This window comes from Gouania willdenowi, chromosome 20 (assembly GCF_900634775.1).
Source record: "Gouania willdenowi chromosome 20, fGouWil2.1, whole genome shotgun sequence".
NCBI classification, from domain to species: Eukaryota; Metazoa; Chordata; class Actinopteri; order Blenniiformes; family Gobiesocidae; genus Gouania; species Gouania willdenowi.
The window spans coordinates 25,441,148-25,459,280 of NC_041063.1; the positions used below are offsets into that span (position 1 = coordinate 25,441,148).

Below are 18,133 nucleotides of genomic sequence, written 5' to 3' on the forward strand. Positions count from 1 at the left end.
AGTAATTGTAATTGACAACGTAACTGTAAGTGACTTTCAGGGGAAAAATAACAATTTTAATTGTATGGTATTTGGGGGGGGAAAAAGCCAGTCAACCTAATTGTAATTGAATATGGCTAATTAAATACATAAATGTAATTGACCCCAACTCTGATTGACACACTTGTTTGATTTGAAAAAAGTTATTGGCAAGACGAAGGCACAGGTGCAGAAAACACAACGACAATAACATACAGTTCAGTCCAAACTCTAAAGTCACTTCTTTCACATTTCCCATAAAACCTTAAACAACCTGCTACAGCTTCTGTATAACAGGACCAAGGCCACTTTGGTTTATTTTAACAGTGCATCCGTGTTTATAACATGCACACTCACCCGTATTGCTGCATGTGCAGTGCAGTTAGAGCATATAAAGGCACTAAGTGACATTTCCTGTGTAACGTATCAGTGTCCAGTACCTAATAATGAATGAATATGATTAAATCCTAATAAACATGTCATTAGCTTTGACCATAGAATCCTCTCAGACTTGTTCAATGGCAGTTTTGGCATTTAGGATGACATTTCTGATTGTTGACCTTGCAGCGACATCCTCCGCTGGTGTCACCAGGACCCTGTGAGGGAAACACACACAAACATTTACATTAGAAGATATGTTCCTATTTTAATACTTCATTTATTCAATTACAAAGGGTTCTGTGAATGCATTTATGAAGCTTACAGGGATTCAACACATCTGATAAGGTGGAGAACCACCAACGTAAATGCATAAAAAATAAGAGTGTGGAAATAAACTCAACCAACGATTCGACTCAAATACTGATTTTTTATTTCATTTTTTTTAAGAAAATTTAAATCAAATATTGGGATGTAATGATGAACTTAACTCTTTTCAATGTGAATACATGAAAATACAGATTATTATTTATTTTATTTAAATTGTCAAGATTTTTTTTTTTTAACTAATATTATTTCTTCTTACAAACTGAACAGTTTGAACTCATAAACCAAAATAAACTGCACATTTCTTCATTTATCACCATGGCAAAGTTGAACAAAAATATATATTTAAAAAAAAAAAACAAATAAAAATAAGAAAAGTTTTCAAATCATAAATACAGTGCAGCCAATCAGAATCAATTATCCCCGTGGGGTGATTAGAAAGGCAAAGAGTGGCATATAAAGAAAATAAAGAAACAATAATAATAATAATACATTTACACACCTCGCAGAAAACAATAAGGTTGTGAGGTAAACTGAATAACAATCAATGATAAGGTGGTGAATGTTTATGTATAAGCAAAAAAATAAAAATGACAATGATGAATAACAATAAAGTAAGTATATATACATGTGTAAACAGATTTTTATTTTAGGACACATGGCAGACCAGCGGCCTGTGTGTGTGTGTGTGTGTGTGTGTGCATCACACGTCGCTGTGTGCTGACGTTCGGGCTTAATTTCTACCGTTGTACCACGGGCTCGGGCCGGGCTCAGGCGTTGCGCGGTAAATCAGGTAAATGTGTTTATATTAACGTGGGAAAGACGTACAAATAGATGCTGACTCATCTACACGCGTGCGCACAGATGTGAATAGTGTCTGGTTGAAACAGGTTCAGGCGTATTAATCAGCTTCATTCAGGCCGTGTTCTGTTGGGATCGGTTCTTCTTTTTTTGGCCCAATTAAAGCTCTTCTCCTGCCGCCGCTCTCGGCAGGAGAAGAGTCCCAGCGCCCCCTATTGTATACTCAGAGTATTGAAGCACATACTGTGCCGTATCCATTTTAATCTACTCTGATTTCCTCGATTTTTAGCCGATTTAGGTTACGTATATCCTCACATCCGTAATAAAAAGACCTTCTTACCTGAGGCCCCCAGCGGGGCCCTCTGGTGACCCAACAGATCTCAATGTGACACACGGTGCAGCGCAGCCAATCACAGCCGTCCCTCTTCTGCACGATGATGCCACACTGAGGACAGTGCATGGCCTCCCCCGACAGCACAAGTGTCTGTTTTAGAGACAAGAACCCAAAAGGAATAAATAGATAATGTTGGGAAAAGCTCCCATTTATGTGTTTGTTGTAATTTTTTTAATAAAAGACCTTGAGTAGATGTGTGGTCCTCCTGGCAGCAGAGTCATTTATAGCACGAGCTGCCAGATCATCCTGGTATTGTTTGCAGTTCATGCCCTCATGGATGGCCTGTAAGAACAAAGAATAAAAACAGCGTCAAATACTTTAATTTATCTTGACACATGTTGGTGGTAGAGATACTTGACTGTATTCAGTTTTTCTGTTTACATTAGACTAGACATGGGCAACATGCAGCCCTGGTCTAATTTAGTGCTGCCCTTAAGGTAAATCCACCCAATGACTTTGAAATGCACAAAAACACAACAAAAATACACAAAAGGACAACAAATATACACAACATGACAATAAATTACACAAAAAACCACAAAAACACAGAAAAACTACAAAAAGACAACAAATACAATATGACAGAAAAATACACAAAAATACAACAAAAATTACACAACATGACAGAAAAATACACAAAAACACAACAAAAATACAAAAAATTACAGGAAAAATTCACAAAAGGACAGAAAAATGACAAAAGAAGATAACAAAAATGCCCATAAATCAACTAAAATACACAACATAACTGTCAAATGCACAAAAACACAAAAGAAATACAGAAAATGTCCGAAAAATACACCAAATGACAACAAATGTGCACAAACATAACTAAAAAAATACAAAACAACAAAAATACACAATGACTCCAAAAACCCACAAAAATAATTTAAAAACAAATAAATTATTTACAAAGCTAGAAAAAAACAACAACATAGAAGTCCTTTGTTACTAAAAACCCTATGTAGAACTATAAAGTATGTGTAGGAGTACAAAAGTCATCTGATCCTATTTCTATGTGGAGTATGTGTATTTTGCGTGTTCTTCTATCCCACCTTGCAGACCAGACAGTTGTGCTTCCTACAGACGGGACAGTGGAACACATTGACGGTGTCCTCGTACACACACCAGCCCAGACAGTCTGGAGTAGCACAGTGATAGCTGCCCTCACAGCGAGACTCAGCCACAGACAGTCCTCTCTGCAGCCACCGCTCATACTCGTCAGCAGGAACCAGCTGTTTCAGCACCAGAAAAACATCTCATCAACCTTCAACGTTGATGTCTGTCTGTGTGGACGAGGACGAGGTTCAGTTTACTTTACAGGTGGAACTCACAGCTCTGATCTCCCTCTCCTGGAGGAACTCTGCACACGAGTACATGTCATCTCTGTAGGGGCACGAAACCTCAGGCTTGTCACTCAGCAGGACCACTGAGCGCAGACAATCTCTGTGTGCACACACACACACATAAGGACAATATGACCAAAAACACACACACAATTAGCTCTTATTAACAGTCATGTGGAGACAGGACCATCTATAAGGGGAATAAAGGGGAGAGATTATTGGGGTCCATCCATAAAGTCAGTAAAATGATGGTCCATTGTTCTATGAATCTGTGATAACCATATTTATTTATTTATCTGAATAATATCCACTGTAATCAGGGACATTTAGTATTATTATAGTCATCTTAAATATGAAAACCCTTGTTTTAATCAGAAATAAAATGGTTTAAAAGTGATCAAAAATGGTGGTGAAAAGGGATTTTAAAAACCATAGGAATTGGTTAAAAGTTGCAATATAATGTGGTCAAAAACAGAACAATTAGTTTAAACTGGAAATTAAAGGGCATGACAAATTGTGAATGTGGCTAAGGTGGCAAAAATACACATAAAATATGGTGAAAAGAGGTTAAAAGTGACAACATCAGCAACAATACGTGGAAAAGTGTTGGAAAGAGTTTGTAAGTACCGCAAATGTCTTGAAAGTGGAAAAAACAGAATTAGAATTTTGACGAAGTGGTATAAATAAGAATAATGTAGTTGCGTACTAGAGTTGACAGAAAATGCAGTAAAAAAGGTGTTCAAAGTGTCAATATTGGCTTAAAAGTGACAGAAATTAGGGAAAGGGGATTGGGGTAATTTAAAAAGTAGGAACAATTAGTTTAAAGTGGCAAATAATGGGCATGACAAATTGTGAATGTGGTTAAATTGGCAAAAAAAAAAATGATCATGAAATATGGTGAAAAGAGGTTAAAAGTGACAATAATGGTCAACATATGTAACATTAAGTGAAAAAGTGGTGGAAAGGATTGATAAGTGCTGAACATGTCTTAAAAGTGGAAAACATGTTCGGAAAAGGCAATGAAATTTTGCAGAAATGGGAGAAATGTAGCAAAAATGCATTAAAAGAAGCAACAATATGGCAAGAAAAATAGATGAAAATAGGTTCAAATATGGCAAGTTTGGTGTAGATGCAAAAAAAATTAGTAAAAATAATGTGACATTAGGTGGAAAAGTGGTGGAAAGGGTTTATTAGTGCTGAAAATGTGTCAGTCGTGTCAGAAATGGGAGTAATGTTTCAAAAATGCATTAAAAAGAGCAAAAATATGGCAAGAAAAAGTGATGAAAATAGTTTAAAAGATGCCGAGTTTGGTGTAGATGCAAAAAAAGTTTAAAAATAAGCAAAAATGGGCTTAAATTGTTCAAAAAGGATTCTTAGTTTCTTGAAGGCATCTGGTGACCCCCTCCCAGTGGATTAACGTACTTGCAGAAGCAGTGCAGACACTCCCTGAGCAGGACGCCCTCTCCTGGACGGAGGTCCTTGTAGCAGATGATACAGTCCAGAGGTTCAGGGTTTGGTACCAGGTCCTGACCATCAGTCCTCACCAGTCTGGCAAAGTTCTCACGTCGCTCCGATTCCCTCGCCTGGAGAACAAGCCGTGTAGTGCATGGGGGGGGGGGGGGGGTTCAACACATGGACTTTCCCATCAGTACAATCTGGTGCAAAATACTATATCTCACCAGTCACTGTGTTATATTTAGTGTGAAGAGAATAGCATTGATTTAAAATCACATTTATTTCACATATATTTGACAACAGTCTGCATCCTATGTGCCTGATTGTCTTCTATGGCCAAAGGAAGTGAATAAAGTCACTTCAAGGTTTCCCAAGATGCATTTGGAACCTACAAGGACAAAAGATTTAACTTCCCGTTAACTTCAAAACAAGAGCCCTATTTACAAAAGTGTTAAAAAACTAATGGAAGACAAGATGAGATGCTTTTATTTTGAAAAGAGGATGTTTAATTTTTTGTTCAATTATGGTTTTCTTTTTTTTATTATTATTTCTCTTGTTTCCTCACAGGAGTTATAAAGTAATATTTTCTGTAAAAAATGATAAATATTTTTAAAAAAAAAAAACAACCCCCCAAAAAAACAGCAGAATTGAAAAAATGAATGTGGAAAACGGATGGAATTTGGAAAAAAATGTAATGGATTTATAGGGCTCTAGTGTAGGCCTCATAGATCAATAAATTAAAGAACATTTGCTCAAAAAAAAAGGTAGAAATTGTCAATCAATAACACCCCCAAGAGTTCAAACACAAATAAATTCCTTACATGTAGAATTTTATTTATGTGATTATTTACAGTGAAAAAGTTTTGATTTATACATTCAATTCCACGTGCAGAAATCATCAGATTTTTGGATAATTTTACTTTGGATTAAATTAAACGATGCAGTTTCAAAGTTGGTGATGACAGTTGACAGTTAATACTTGGCTCTTGCAAAGGTAGTCAAACCAAGTTGTGCACGTACATGCACTCCAACGCATCTCCAGCTGCAGCTATCCAACATGAAGACGTGCATGCACATGATCAGCAAAGTCATTTTGGCTTTTTTCTTTCTCCCATATGTCCAATAGGTGGTGGTGTTTTTGTGTATTGTTGAGGTTGTCCTGAATAACCTGGAGTTTGTGTTTGTGTATGTGTGTGTGTGTGTGTATGTGTGTGTGTGTGTGTGTGTGTGTGTGTGTGTGTGTTCAGTAGTCCTGGTCCAGGTTATACAGGAGGGAGTTGTTTTGAAGGGCAGCTCTCCTCAGCACCTCTCTTCTCCCTTTCTCCTTTAAAAAAAAAGAGACAGAAGAGAAGAGAGTCATCCTGAGAGAGTCGATGAAGTCAACGTCATCTGCTCTTCTTTTGTTTTTAACTCGGCTCAAGTCGGAGTTATCTAATCCTGGAGAGATTATTGCCCTTCACTCCAATCAAGGGTGGGGAGCAGCTTGTTGAGAATATTTTTTTTTGACAAAACCAGGTGTGATTCTGAGTATTGGTAAAAAGGGATCCTACACTGTTTTTAAAAATGTGGCCTAAAATCTTTGAAATATCCTTATTAGAAGATCTATGGCTAACAAAACACATTATTTTGCACCAAATTCATTTTATTAACTTTCACAGTTTTAGAGCCTGTGTTCCTCCATCTTGAAATCACGTGATTGATGAAGTCACACGGTCCCACTGCCTGTAAACATCCCATTATTTCCTATTGGAGTGAAGCATTCAGCCTGATTTTTAGATCATTTAGTAGCTTTTTAGGTCAAAATGACAATTTGTTCTGCTTTTGGTTGCTCGAAATAATCAGGAAAAGTTAAATATGTCGATGTAAACCAATTTTGTTTACAGAAAGAGGATAAAAACAGTTGTGACCCCATAAATAATCCATGACCGCAGGGGGCGACAGTTCCAACTCCGCAGTTTGGTAGTAGACAATGAAGCAGAGAAGAAGAGCTCTCCCAAGGAACCTTTACTCTCCCTTAAACAGTCCGCTGACAAGCTCTGGTGGCCGAAGTTAGCGAGTAAATCACGAACTGTTGAAGGACTCCCACCCAAATGGACTTCTATCAATTATTCAGAGCAGTGGTTCTCAAATAGGGGTATGTGTACCGTTAGGGGTACACAATGGAACTACAGGGGAGAGAAAGAAAGTATAAAATGTACAAATGAAAGCATTAAAAATATAGGTCTTTATAATGTTTATTTTTCATTAAAATGTAAATCATATTAATATTGATGGAAATTATCTTGATTAGAACATGAACTGAAATGACAGTTGGTCAGTCTTAGTCCAACACCAGGCGGGAGATGACCAAAATGATAAAAACTATAGAACAAAATGGATTTAGGTGACACTAAATACAGTTTTGTTCTATTTATTTACAAAATAAGATTCTTTAACATGTGTGTTATCATCCGTTCATTACATCTGATTTAGAACAACTACAGCAGCTCAAATGAGCATTTTGACTGAAAAAGCTTCCAAATGATGTAAAAGGCTTCTAAATGAAGTAAAAGGCTTCTAAATGAAGTAAAAGGCTTCTAAATGATGTAAACAGCTTCTAAATGATGTAAAAGGCTTCTAAATGATGTAAAAGGCTTCCAAATATAAAAAGCTTCTAAATGATGTAAAAAGCTGCTAAAAAGCTTCTAAATGATGTAAAAGGCTTCTAAATGATGTAAACGGCTTCTAAATGATGTAAAAGGCTTCTAAATGATGTAAACAGCTTCTAAATGATGTAAAATGCTTCCAAATGATGTAAAAGGCTTCTAAATGATCTAAAAAAGCTTCTAAATGATGTAAAAAGCTTCTAAATGATCAAAAAAATCTTCTAAATGATGTAAAAAGCCCCTAAAAAGCTTCTAAATGATGTAAAAGGCTGATAAAAAAAGCTTCTAAATGATGTAAAAAGCTTCCAAATGATGTAAACTGCGTCTAAATGATGTAAAAGGCTTTTAAATGATGTAAAAGGCTTCTAAATGATGTAAAAGGCTTCTAAATGATGTAAACGGCTTCTAAATGATGTAAAAGGCTTCCAAATGAAGTAAAAGGCTTCCAAATGATGTAAACTGCTTCTAAATGATGTAAAAGGCTTCTAAATGATGTAAAAGGCTTCTAAATGATGTAAAAGGCTTCTAAATGATGTAAAAGGCTTCTAAATGATGTAAAAGGCTTCCAAATGATGTAAACAGCTTCTAAATGAAGTAAACGGCTTCTAAATGATGTAAAAGGCTTCTAAATGATGTAAAAGGCTTCCAAATGATGTAAAAGGCTTCCAAATGATGTAAAAGGCTTCCAAATGATGTAAAAGGCTTCTAAATGATGTAAACGGCTTCTAAATGATGTAAAAGGCTTCTAAATAATGTAAAAGGCTTCTAAATGATGTAAAAGGCTTCCAAATGATGTAAAAGGCTTCTAAATGATGTAAAAGGCTTCTAAATATAAAAATCCTCTAAATGATCTAAAAATCAGGCTGAATGCTTCACTAAGAATAAAAAAATGGGATGTTTACAGGCAGAGGGGCCATGTGACATCATCAATCATGTGATTTCAAGATGCAGAAACACAGGCTCTAAAAGTAGTCACATTTATTAACATTAATAAAATGAATATGGTGCAAAAATATGTGTTTTGTTAGACATAAATCTCCTAATAAGAAGATTTCAAAGGTTTTAGGGCCATATTTGTAAAAACAGTGGAGGATTCCTTTAATTCTAGCAAAGTAATTTAGCAAGGATTTCACCGATTATGAGAGGAGACATTGTACTTTAGTATGCAAAGCGGTGTAGAGTCAGTGTGAATGTGTGTGAGTGTGAATGTGAGGTAAAGGTGTGTCTGTGTCTTTACCTGTTGGTACTGTCTGATGGCCTCCTTCTCCTGCTGGATCCGTTTCAGCTCCAGCGCGTCGGGCCTGTATCCGCCCGGGATGGCGTAGCTCTCAGGGCGGTTTGTGCTGCAGATCTCACAGCCTGGACGCGTGGGTTTGTTAATGTAAGTGCAAGAAGGGCAAGGCCAACCCTGGAACACAGACCAGAGGTTGAAAAACCCCTCTAGATGCCAACCATGGATCCAGATCATTCAATGGAAGCGTGTCACTGAACAAACCTGTGTGGAGGCTGTGCTGGAGCTCAGTGCTTTGCTAAGTTGAGGCATCTCAAGGTTGATAAGATCTTTAATCCCAATGGCATTGTGTCTCTCCGATACACCTAAATATTAAAGAAACTTAAGTCAAACCAGTTTCTCTGACACACAAAACAAATTCAACAAGTTAAAACAAATATATTTGAAGGCCAACAAAATAAATCTAAAACGACAGCAAAATGTCAACTAAAGATCAACAATATACAAAATGACCCCGAAGAAAAAAAAAATATATACACAAAACGACAGAAAAATACACAAAATGACTGAAATACCCAAAGCTACAAAACTGAAGAAAATGACAAAAATGTTGTAATAAAAAATACGGAAAATGACACCAAAAAGGCACAAAATATGACCAAAAATGCAAACAATGATTTAAAAAACATGAAAAATTGTTAACAAAAATGTCTCCCAAAATGACAACAAAAATTTAAAAAATTACAGAAAATTACAAGAAACCCCAAATAATACCAAAAACACACATATTGCCTCAAAAACACACACAAAATTAAGAACAAAAAATCAGTGACAGAAAAATACACAAAATTACATTAGGAACATGCAAAATATTAAGAAAACCGCACATAAGGACTCAAAAAACACAAAATGACAGAAAATACAGAAAATGACAACAACAAAAAACACACATAATGCCTAAAAAACAACACAAAATGAATAATATAAATTCCCAAAATGACAGGAAAACACAAAATGAGAAAGTGACACAAAATGACATCAGGAACGCAGAAAAACAAAACAAAACACAAGTTACATAAATAATGAAATTTATAACAAAAATGACAGAAAAAAACACAAAATTACAAAAAAAAAATTGCTCAGTTTAGTCATTATTCCTGATGCTGACAGAATGTTGATAATGTCACAGTTCTGTGGCCCTCGCTGTGATAAAAGCTGCCTATATGACCCACAGCTGCTCTCACCAATGCTGCTGCTGCTGCTTGTTGGGAGTCTGGGTGGGAGGGTGGAGGAGGGTCTGTCATGTGACGTTGAGGGGCCGTTGGGGGAGGGAACCGACTGTGAGGAGTTTTCAACAGTCATTGCTGAAAAACTGTGAAGGAGTGATCTCTCCTGGTCCTGCTGGAACACCTGGGAGGTCAAACGAGCGTGGCGCGCTGACGTTAGGTATAGGAACGCCGTGTCGCCGTGCTGACGGACGCCGTAGGAGGCGAGGCTGCGCTGGTCCACGCACAGGCACTGACCGATCACCCAGCGCTGCACCCGTGGATGGAAGCCATGATCAATAAACATCTGAGGAGGGGTGAGGATCGACAGTGGATTAGGAAAAACTATTGAAATGAGAGAGAAAAAGATAATGTATGATATAATACCTGCTGTTTTAAAGATGCAGTCGTCATATGTGGGAAAACTTTTACACTGACACAACAGGAGGACGAAAAATCCTCCACGACGACGGTCAAACTGTTAAAACGAAAAAGTAGCAGATTATGGATGACGACAGATGACAAGAATACATGATTAATAACAAAACCACACATTATGACTCTAAAAACACATAAAATGACAATAAGAACACCGAGTAATAACAAAAACACACATAATGCCTCAAAAACACACATGAAACAAATAACAAAAAATCCCAAAATGACAAGAAAATACACAAAATGACTCCAAAAACAAACAAAATGACAGAAAAAAAAAAAAATCAGAGGGACAGAAAAAAATACCTAAAATGACACCAGGAATGCACAAAATATTAATAACACACAAAACGACTCCCAAACCACACAAAGCGACAACAAAAATTCTGAAAAATACAGAAAATGATGATAAGAACGTTCAAAGAATAACAAAAACACACAAAATACCTCAGAAACCCACACAAAATGAATGATGAAAATTCCCAAAATGACAGGAAAATACACAAAATGACTTCAAAAACAAAAAATACACAAAATGACTCTCAAAACACCCAAAGCCACACAATTCAAGAAAAGGACAATAAGAACACTAGAAATAACAGCAAAAACACACATAATATCTCAAAAAACACACAAAATGACAACAAAAATTCTGAAAGTGGCAGAAAAATACCCAAATTACATCAGGAATGCACAAAATATTAACAAAAACACAGAATATTAAATAAAGTGCACAGCAATATTTTGGTTTTTACAAATAAAGAAAATTGCAGGGTTTGGTGTAGATGATAAAATAATAATCTACAGAACGAACTAAAAAAACATCTTAAAGCACCAATAAAGTGTCCAAATGCAGCAGCTTTGTGGATATTTAAATGTAAAACTATTATTCTAAAAATATCTTGCAACAGTTTACAAAATAAATGCTCCTAAAAGTCAAACATTCTACAGAAATAATAAAGTGTATTATGATTCATGGACAGGTTGATTGTTCTCACACTTATTACAGTCACTTATACATTAGTGGAAGGTTTTTATTCAAATCCAAAGCCATGAACTCCATCATTTTCTGTAACTTTGCCCTTTTCACTGATAAGTGCTCTCAGCGGACCACTGGCTCTGTGCTCCGCTAGCTTTAGCTTTAGCATTAGCTTGAGTACTAGCATCAAATGTTGCATACTAGCGGTGTGGTCATTTCTTAAACGGTGAACAAGGCAACGTTTTGTTAACAGCTCCACCAGGACTTATTTCTGTGTTAGCACACACATGCACACATGAGCTGGTGGGCGGGGCCTGTCAGTCAACTCACAGCAGAAGAGGTCAGTGGCTGACTTTATGAACAACTTTAAGACCTTTGCGGATGAAGAAAAGATCGGCGGAAAAGATTGGTTTCATATGCAAGGATCGGCCGATCGCCAATAACCTAAAATATGGGAAATTGGCACCGATCGATCGGTGCATCCTTCCAGAAAATGACAGAAAAACACAGAAAATGACTCCCAAAACACACTAAACTACCACAAAAATTGCAACAATTACAGAAAAGTCCAGAAAATGACAGAACACCCCAATAATAACTAAAACACACAAAATCCCTCAAAAACACACACAAAATGAATAACAAAAATACAGAAAATGACTCTCAAAACGCCCAAAGCCACACAATTCAAGAAAATGACACAAAAGTACACGAGAGTTGTTTTTTTCACTTCTACAAAAAAAAGAAAACAAAAACAGCTCTTCCTACTTGATTTCAGTGTCCTCAGAGTCTTGCACAGAGTGCTGGATCTTTAGCGCTGCATGTTGTCGAGCTAGACTCACAGCGAAGGCAGAAGCTGACTCTGTGTCACCAGCTGCTATGGCCTGGCTCAGCTCAATGCACGCGTCCTCTGGACACATTTAGAACATAAACAACACCACAGGTCAACATTTGATTAGGAGAAGTAACTATAAAGGGGAGAATACACACAACACACACCTGTTAGTTGTAGAGCCAAAGTGTGCTGACTGCTGGATTCTTCAGGGTTCTGTGACGCAGCTTTAATGGAGGCGGGAACTGCAGGTGTCGACAGAAAAAAACGGGTTTAATCGCCAAAAAATAAATGCGGCTGAATTAATATGAGATCCTATGTAGGAAAGATGTTAGAAATGTTGCAACGTTGTAGAATATTCATATTCTAATCTATCATCTTTTTGCTGCATAGATTGCAAACGTGGATTGGACTAAATGGAAAATAACTGCAATGGTTTAAGTCCTGCTTGGAGGAGTGAAGTTATTTTGTGAGCACTGGAAACTTTGAATCTGACATATCAACAGTCCTGTGGGGTTCCTCAGGGCTCTATTCTTGGACCCCTTCTGTTTAGCCTTAGCCTTTAGATTTAACAATTCATTTTAAAATAATTGGGAAATGTTCCTCGGACAAATTCACCACAAACTATCAATACTATTGCCCAATGAACTACTATATTTTCTTGTAATTTATTGAAACAGGATTATTTAATGCTGTAGAGGCCACTTCTGACAAACGTTTTAACTGCTGATTTTAAATGTTTTAACTGCTGATTTTAAACATTTTACTGCAGATTTTAAATGTTTTTACCGCCGATTTAAAACTTTTTTACTGCTGATTTTTAAACATTTTACTGCTGATTTTAAAAGTTTTACTGCTGATTTTAAATGTTTTTACAGCTGATTTTTGAACATTTTTATTGCTGATTTTAAATGTTTTTACTGCTGATTTTAAACTTTTTTTTTTTACTGCTGATTTTAAACATTTTTACTGCTGATTTAAAATCTTTTTACTACTGATTTTAAACATTTTTTACTGCTTATTTTAAACGTTTTTATTGCAGATTTTAAACTTTTTTTTTTACTGATTCTAAACTTTTTTTACTGCCGATTTTAAACGTTTTTACTGCAGATTTCAAACCTTTTAGTTAGTGCTGATTTTAAACGTTCTTATTGATTTTTAAACTGTTAAATGTTTTCTGTTGCACTTTTTAGTCATGTAAAGCACACTGAATTGCTTTGTGCATATATAAATAAATTTGCCTTGTGTGAGAGAGCATGTCCTCTACAAGCACCTTAGTTTGCACAGTGTATTGTCGTTTCCTCCCATAGACAAAACAAAGATATCACAAATACTAAAATAAATCTGCAAAATCAAACAACATAGATAAATATGTGGGCATTAATCTGCATACCTTGAAATGCACAAACACATCTGATAATTATAAATAAAAAAACCCTGAATAGAACTTTCGTGACCGACCTCTCTTGGCTTCTCTGAGGGAGGACAGCACCACGGTGGCCCATTGCTGAGCCTCCTGCTCACAGCGGAAGTTGAAGCTGATTCTATCGTGTGGAGGCGTTGCCAGACTCAGCTCGTGGCACTTTGTAGATTTCACCTCGTAGTTCACCGTCCTCAGATCAAAATCAGCAATAGTCTGGAAGAAGAGGAGATGTGAGCATAAGTGCTGGGAAATAAAGTTAGAACTTCCTGTTTGGAAAATGAAATTTAGCAGCTGCAGCAGTGATTGTTTACGAGTGTTTAAACTTGCAAACAAATGTGATCTATTACCATATATAAACTAGTAATAAACATGAGTGGAGGTTATTTGTTTATTATAACTGAATGGCCTCTTGTTGAGTGTTTAGAGTTCCACATATAAATGATGCAATAGGGGACAGGTATCAGTAACTGTAGGATCTTCACTTTAAATTATTTGAATTTATGACCAATATGTAAAAGTTTTGTGAAATTATTTGAGGAAATTTGCAGGATTTGGCAATATCTCTTTAACGCAGTGTTTATGAGCCAAAAATGAAAGAATCTCTTTGTTATTAAACCCAACGTTGAAGTAAGGTTTAACGCATTCATTGATACACGGCCACGATCTGCTGTTTGTTGTCATATGGTGAATTGACCCTAGTCAGCTTCCGTGGATTTGATTTTATTAGCAAACTTTCAATTTTTGAATCACGATAGCGTATTTGGAGTTCATTTTGTAAATTTATACTTTAATCTCTGCATTTCGATTTTATTCTTGATTTGCTCAAAATAATTTTCTCCAATAAAATTGGCCCTAATCTACTTACGTAGTCTTTGTTCTGGTTAAAAAAATAGTTTGACACATATGCACTACTAGAGTTAACACTGGGACTTACTACAAATAAGCAAGGATAGTTATAATAAATAAAACAAAATAAACATATTTTTCAGCTTTTTGCAGGTGGTACAACTAAAATAAAACTGATTATGACATCAAACTTCTACATATATGGTCGTTTTATTATGAGCTTGTGTGGATTTTTCTTAGAAAATTGCTAAATTATTGTAATGCAGCCAATAAAACAGTGCGCTTTATAGCCCGGAAATTACGGTATGTTGCATTAAAATACAACATTAAAAGCACATTTAGATGGATTTCTGAGTGTGTCCAAACCCAGACCTTCCCCTAAACAAGCCACACTACAGAACTCACTCACACGTGCTGTCCCTTATAGGGGAAAAAGCCAAAAGTGGCACATATTGTGCAGACGTTTGTTAATAAATGTGCCTGTGTAGCATTTGGCATTAGCAAATATAACCCAGAATAGTTTTTCTGATCTGAATTTATTTGAATGAAAAATATTGACATACAACTTTTTCACTTCTGATACGATACTGATATTGCAGCCTTGGTAATTGGCTGTTATCGATACGATGCAATATCAGCATGAATCATACATACTTTTATTACTTATTTTGTAGTGTGGAATGTTAGAAAAAACTTTATCGAGTGATGTTACTATAACAAAGAACAATAGTCAACAATTCAAGTTCACGTCAGTTATTTTTTTACTGTCAGTATATGGTGAGAAAAACTGAGGGCGGGGACAAAAACAACAAAAACGTATCAGAGCGCTTATATTGGAGATTTTAGATGCAGTTCGATAAGGTCGGATCGATCCGATATCAATATTGGATCATTTCTATCGTATATCGCCATTTTGAGAAAGAAAAAAAAAAAAAAATCGAGATATGAGTTTTGGTCCATATCGTCCATCACTAATGAAATTGATTACGAATGTTTTATCATGTAAAGCACATTGAGTTGCCTTGTGTATGAAATGCGCTATACAAATAATTTTGCCTTGCCTATGACTTAAAACAAAAAGTCAAAAAAAAGAAAGACAATAAATACGGTGAATTTTCAAATGAAGTGAATTAAAAGCTAAATAATGTAAATACTATGAGTGTAATAACTCACCACACTCTGGCCGGTCCCACAGCCTTCCCGGAGCGTCAGCCGGAATTCCCCGGACTTCCCCGGGTCCATGCTGAGCTGCAGGCGGAGTGACTCATCACCAGCCCCGGGTAGACATAGCGGCCGAATCCCGGAGTGGCAGACCGACACCCGGACCGACATGAGGACCGTGTAGCAGCTGGTGGAGGACTGCGGGGAGGAGGCCTCATGTTGGACCGGCTCTGTGGCTAAAGTCCAGCCGCCCGATGTCAGCGACATGTTCCACACACACTCATGTAGAGACACACACCACCACACGGGGGTCCACTGGGTTGTTTACCTCCTGATGTCGCCAGTCCTTTTTTGTTGTTTTTAAAGCTTCTTGTTCATCTTTCCATCTTTAGCGGAACGCTGAGCAGCACCTTTTGTTGTCAACAGGAAGCAAGTGGCCACAGTTTGAAGACACTTCCACCAAAAAGTGAGAACGGTTTCACTTCTCTCTTCCGTATTTTCCACCAATACCTTCAACCACAGAGGCAAATATTCACGACATTAAGACGACAATGAAGCTAATTTAGTGCTGAGTAGTAACTCCACCGTCCTGACCCCAAGGTTATTCTGGTAGTTTGACACCGATCCAGCAGAATGTGATGCTACTGCTGCTTCTGCTTTCAGTTCTCACTGCGCATGCGCAACATTTGAGGTGACGTAAACGATTGTAACGTGAATGAACGTTTGTTACTTTTTATAGAATGTTTTTACTTTCTACGTCGTTTGGATGCAGTACACTTCTGATTTGTTGTAATTTTACATTTTTTTAAAAAAAGGAAAAAATTGGGTTGGATTTAACCAAAAAAAGAAAAAAGAAAAGAAAATATACGTTTTATAGCTTGATTATTAACAGTGTTTTTCTTTGGCATTATAACATAATTCTGCATATATTTTATATGTCACAGTTTATGGTAAATAAATATAATCCTAATTTAATGATTGAGGAAATTAAACATAATAATTAAAAAAATTAAAAAAAAAAAGAAGAAAGGGGGGTCCACGACAGCGATCTAAACGTCGCCACACGGTGGCAGCAAAACATCACATTTAAAGCAGCCTTTCTCTGGAGAGAAATGTGTATTTTTTTATGCAATGATTTGCAAACCAAAATAATGGATTCATAATTAATATAATATTTACAAACAAAACTATTATTGCAATTTTTTTTAAGAAAAATGTTGGTTGTTTGTTTACATTTGCTGAAGTTTTTCAAGCTTGTGGGCGGGGCCTGATGTTAGGAGTCTTTTTATTGGTCAGTTAAGAATGAACCAAAAATTCAGAAAACGTAAACAAAATGTATAGTTTCATAAGAACGAATTTTTGAAAAGATGTAATGATAGTTTGGTTTGCAACTGTTTTTTGTTTGCAAATCTGTTTTTTAATTGATTTCAAATCCATTTTTGTTTGATTGCATAAAAAAGACACTCAATGAAAATAATAGCAACAATACTGTAAAACAAATAGTCAAGCAAAGCAATAGATATAACTGGATACCCAATATTGGAATCCGATCCAGCTGAATGTGATGCTGCTGCTGCTGCGTTGCTTTCAGTTCTCACTGCGCAGGCGCAACATTTGAGGTGACGTAAACAGTTGTAACGCGAATTAATGTTGATACTTTTAATAGCTTGATTATTAACAGGATTTTCTGTGGCTTTCTAACGTAATCTTGCATATAATTAATCTGTCACGGTATGATTGATACAGTAATTACCTGCATTAAAAACAACAAAAACAACAACAACAACAACAACAACAACAACAACAACAACAACGACGACAACAACAACAACAACGACAACAGGATCAAGAATAAACCAGAAAAGTCAATAATATCATTAGCAATGTTAGTAACAGTAGGAATAATAGCAACAATAATGTTAAACAAATAGTCAAGCAAGGCATAGATATTGGATACCCATAAGATTAAAAAAATATATATATATATATATACTGTATACACACACACACATACCCATAAATAAATACTCATATAAATAAAGTGAACAAAATAAAAAATAAAAAATTAAGGTAAATAAATGAAATAAACATACAGCATACTGATAGTTAAAATAAAAATAAGTTGACAAAATTCAAATGATATAATAAAAAAATATATATATAAATAAAATAAAAGTTGGAATAAATGCTGTATTCCTTTTAAACTGAGTGGAACTGCCTCTAATATCATAGGGCATTAAGTGAATCAAATTATAGTAGAGGATCAAAACGATGACATATGCAAGATGTCAGATTTTCTGCTTTTTTCATATTGTGAAACTATATTAGTTTAGACATACTGCTTGGAGTCCAATATATGGATGCTTATCCCAACAACGTGTGAATGATGGATGAAAAATAGGTTCAGACCATCAAATGGCTAATGCACATTTACATTTACTCCTAATCCTCTTGATCCCACAAGTCCAACCACTTTTCACCAATGCACCAGCAGGTCTATTGTTGTGATGAAAGCTTAACAGAAGATGCTACTTTACACTGGTTACAATTCACTTTTGTGGTGTTTTTTTAGGGGGAGGGTAGCCCACTGTGGT

General features: G+C 36.0%; 1 protein-coding gene across 1 annotated transcript; it reads right to left on the minus strand.

The window, feature by feature from the left end:
• Positions 1-302: 302 nt before the first annotated feature.
• On the minus strand, positions 303-16,203 carry shrprbck1r (sharpin and rbck1 related). Its single transcript, XM_028434268.1, has 14 exons — positions 15,552-16,203; positions 13,571-13,745; positions 12,277-12,354; positions 12,046-12,187; positions 10,248-10,338; positions 9,840-10,167; positions 8,860-8,960; positions 8,602-8,772; positions 4,687-4,847; positions 3,253-3,364; positions 2,974-3,153; positions 2,102-2,200; positions 1,865-2,008; positions 303-614 (listed from the first exon to the last, which is right to left on the minus strand). The coding sequence occupies exons 1-14, from the start codon at positions 15,804-15,806 to the stop codon at positions 534-536; spliced, it is 2,118 nt and encodes a 705-aa protein (XP_028290069.1). The 5' UTR covers positions 15,807-16,203; the 3' UTR covers positions 303-533.
• Positions 16,204-18,133: the final 1,930 nt, after the last annotated feature.